Source organism: Sinocyclocheilus anshuiensis, unplaced genomic scaffold (assembly GCF_001515605.1).
Source record: "Sinocyclocheilus anshuiensis isolate Anshui unplaced genomic scaffold, SAMN03320099.WGS_v1.1 scaffold1299, whole genome shotgun sequence".
Classification (NCBI taxonomy): domain Eukaryota; kingdom Metazoa; phylum Chordata; class Actinopteri; order Cypriniformes; family Cyprinidae; genus Sinocyclocheilus; species Sinocyclocheilus anshuiensis.
In genome coordinates this window covers 617,827-621,598 of record NW_015538011.1, presented here as the reverse complement: position 1 = coordinate 621,598, position 3,772 = coordinate 617,827, and the positions used below count along the sequence as shown (strand labels likewise).

Genomic DNA, 3,772 nt, shown 5'->3' with positions numbered 1-3,772 from the left:
TGATTTTTGGCATAAAAGAAAAATCAATAATTTTGACCCATATAATGTATTTTTGGCTATTGCTACAAATATACCCTGGTTTTGTGGTCCAGGGTCACATATGATGTTTACCTGGTGTTGTTTTTGACAGGCTGGGAGAAGCAGTGGACTGATGCCACATCAGCACCAGCTGGAGGGACAAAGTAAACAAAGCAAAGGCAACGACCCATCTAGCAAACTTGTATGTTTTCATATTTCATACACCACCGCACTGTATAATTCAGCTGTCAAGCCCCAGCATTTTATCACTGTCACTAGTTATACAATAAAATTACCTTTTACATTTTACATTTATACAGTAGCTTATATTCTAATATCAGGTTTTCTTTATTAGCTTTCTCTTTTATGTTATACTAATTACAGACTAACTAAAGTTGAAAAAGTGAAAAAGCATAATAGGACCCCTTTAATAAGTGTTTATTGATTTTGCAGGCCTCAGGTGGCAATATTAGACTTCTGAAGAGAAATGAGGATGTGAATATGGCTTTCGTACAAGGGCCTTCAAATAAGGTTTGTGGTTTGTGTGTGGAATGTTAAAGGGATGGTTTACCCAAAAATGAAAATTGTCCTAATTTACTGTTCCTTATGTCATTCCAAAACTGAATGACTTTCTTTCTTTCTTCTGTGGAACACAAAATAAGATGATTTGAAAAATGTCTGAGGGTTTTTTCATTCCAACGTTCTTCAAAATATCTACTTTTGTGGTCTGCAGAAAAAAGTCATATAGGTTTGGAATGACATTGAAAATAAAATTCTGTCATCATTTCTCACCCTCAACTTCAAGTTGTTCCAAACCTATTACTTACTTTGCAGAACACAAAAGACAGATTTAACAGATAAAAGAAACTCATACATGTTTGGAACAACTTAAAGGGATAGTTCACCTTCAGTTGCTGGTCCCCCTTGTCTTGCATTATAGTGTTTTTTTTTTTCCATATTATGGAAGTCAATGGTGACCAACAACTGAAGGTAAACTATCCCTTTAAGGGTGAGGAAATTCTGGCAGATTTTTCATTTTTTGGATGATCTATACCTTTAAGGACCTTGTATATTTGCTTGAAAACATCTTGTATATCAACCAGTATTTTGGAAAGATAAAAGCTACAAATAAACCCGAACAAACAGCCGCCAGGACAACCATTATCCATTCTTGGCTTCCTATTCAACTCATATCTAAATAAAACTAACTGCGTGACTATGCAGATCACTGCAAGTCGGAAGGTAGATTGATATGCCGGTGCCAATTTACAATAAATAAACATCTAAAATAAATATTCCACTTTTCACTATTGCTCATGAGTCATGTGCAATGATTTCTGAATATAAATCATTACCTAAAAATAATAATTGCCAGATTTTTCTATAATTAGTATAATATTGTTTTTATTTACAGTATTTATTGATTTGTTTACAGGCATCTACAGAATTTGAGGAGCTTATAGCCAATCTGAAGATCTCAAAGGATTCTGAGCATGTCCAGAATCATCCACCTACAGAGCCCAAGAACCAATCAGGAGAGCCTCTTTCCCCACAGTCCTTTGCCATGGTGTGTAATCCATGGTTCCCGAATCCACAGCACAAAAGAGTGGAAAAAGTATGGTTATTTAAATGTCTTTTGAATGTTTCAAGTATTTGTTTTTTTTTGTCTTTGAGTAGAAGGGAACTCTGGTATTGAAAGAAATGTTGAAGATTGACTCTGGACCAAGTGCCGCTAATTGCACTGGTGGCCAGGATTCAGCAAACCCCAGTGTTCAACAGCAGAGCAAGAGACGCTCCAGCAAAAAACTAGGTACTGCAATGTGTCAAATCAGAACCAGAATCAGTCTTGTCAGATTTTAGGCTGTGGAACTTTACTTTGTTGGCTAGATGATTAATTCTCAAACCTGAGATGTGCACAGTGAATAATTATAGGTGTTGTCTGTCTCTCAGCTGCTCGGATAAATACTCCTCAGACTGATGTGCCAGCAGCGGCTCCTCCTCCTCTGGCTGGCCAGCCACCCCTCCTGCTCAGCATGGCCACTGAACTCGGGCGAGTATGCATGGGGCTTGGGATGGGACCTCCAGAATTTGCCTTCCTCTACAACAGACAGGTTGGTCCATCTCACAAACCCCAACCACATCTGTGTAATCTGGAATATTGTGGATTTTAGTAGACAGTAAATGCACAGGAGCTCATTAAAATGCCCACAACTGAAGGGCAACAAATGAGATTAAACTAAAATATAGTTATTTAGTAATATGCAATGTAAATAATTTGTAAAGTGTGCTGCCTACAGATAGCATAAGAAAGAAAAGAACATCCATAATCCATCCAAAAAATAGATATGTAAAAAAGGCAAGCCAATCATAAATCAATTATATTTTTAATTTGATTTGGTTAGATCTTTACAACAACTCTAACCAGAAAGTTGGAGGAAGAATAATAAATGCTCAATAGCCAAGCCATATATTGTCATAATTGACATAAAACAATGGGTTTGATTCACTAATAATTGTGTGGATTATTCGTATCTGTACGCAAACATCTGACAAAAATTTCTGTCTAAAAGCCTGTTCACTCCTAGACCAGTGTTTGGTGTGAAAATTTGGTGCAATAAACATTTTAATTTGAATGAACAGCAGTTAATGCGTATGTTTAGAATGACACATACATTTGCATGCTGCCAGTGTGTCGGTTCCTACATTTATTTAAAAAAAAAAATTATTTAGAATACATAAAATGTATTTAGAATTTTGGGCATAAGGTATTGATGAATATTGGAAGTTAATTCACAGATTTCAAGCACACATTTGTATGTAGTTCAGTGAATGAGACCTAATGTTTTCCGCCTCTTCTTTCCATCTTGTTTTCTCTTTTTCTGACAGAGTCTGACAGTGTGTCAGGTGAAGTTGTCTAATGGCCTGCTGGTTCACGGTCCTCAGTGTCAGTCTGAAACTGAAGCTAAAGAGAAAGCTGCTCTCTTTGCCCTTCAAAGATTGGTAACTCCAGTGCAGAAATGATCAATTTGTGTTAAAAAAAATAGTCAATATATGATAATACTACATGACTTTTCTCATGATATAATGAATTATGTGCCTTAATGGAAAATAGTAGAGTCTGCAATTATTTTAGTATGTGTTAAGTCCTTGTTCACTGCCAAATGAAATCATCTTGTCTTTTGCAGAACTCACTGGGTTCATTGCCACTCCCTCCTCCCATATTCCCTGGAGTCCAGCAGATGAGGCCATTTGCGCCTCATCCCTCCATGTTTGGTCAGCCAGCAGGTCTGAGTCATATTGTCTGTTTTCTGTTAAAGGGGTCATATGACGTTGCTAAAAAGAACATTATTTTGTGTATTTGGTGTAATGCAATGTGTTAATGCGGTTTAAGGTTCAAAAAACACATTATTTTCCACATAATGTACATTAATGTTGTTCCTCTATGCCCCGCCTTTCTGAAACGCATCGATTTTTATAAAGCTCATCGGTCTGAAAAGCGAGGTGTATGCTGATTGGCCAGCTATCCAATGCGTTGTGATTGGCCCGGAAATGTTACGCCCCTTACCATACTGTGATGCTGTGTCCCGCCATGACGAGACAAAACCAATAAAACCCATTACAAACGAGGCATTTGTTGCATCCAGTGGGGACATAATTACTGATTATAATGACTTATACTGTCTTTTTAGGCATTGAGTTGCGTATCGCGCTGCGTAAACATAAAACCATGTCTGCATTTGTGATCGGAGAAATG

The 3,772-nt window shown here is 37.1% G+C and overlaps 1 protein-coding gene across 1 annotated transcript in view; it reads left to right on the top strand.

Moving 5' to 3' along the window:
- Window positions 1-3,772, top strand: part of xrn1 (5'-3' exoribonuclease 1) — a 31,475-nt gene that overhangs the window by 17,194 nt on the left and 10,509 nt on the right. Inside the window, exons 34-40 of the mRNA XM_016472729.1 lie at window positions 131-220; window positions 472-549; window positions 1,454-1,585; window positions 1,696-1,828; window positions 1,969-2,129; window positions 2,905-3,018; window positions 3,204-3,303. Of these exons, the coding sequence (XP_016328215.1) occupies window positions 131-220; window positions 472-549; window positions 1,454-1,585; window positions 1,696-1,828; window positions 1,969-2,129; window positions 2,905-3,018; window positions 3,204-3,303 (808 nt within the window). The remainder of the gene's footprint in view (window positions 1-130; window positions 221-471; window positions 550-1,453; window positions 1,586-1,695; window positions 1,829-1,968; window positions 2,130-2,904; window positions 3,019-3,203; window positions 3,304-3,772) is intronic.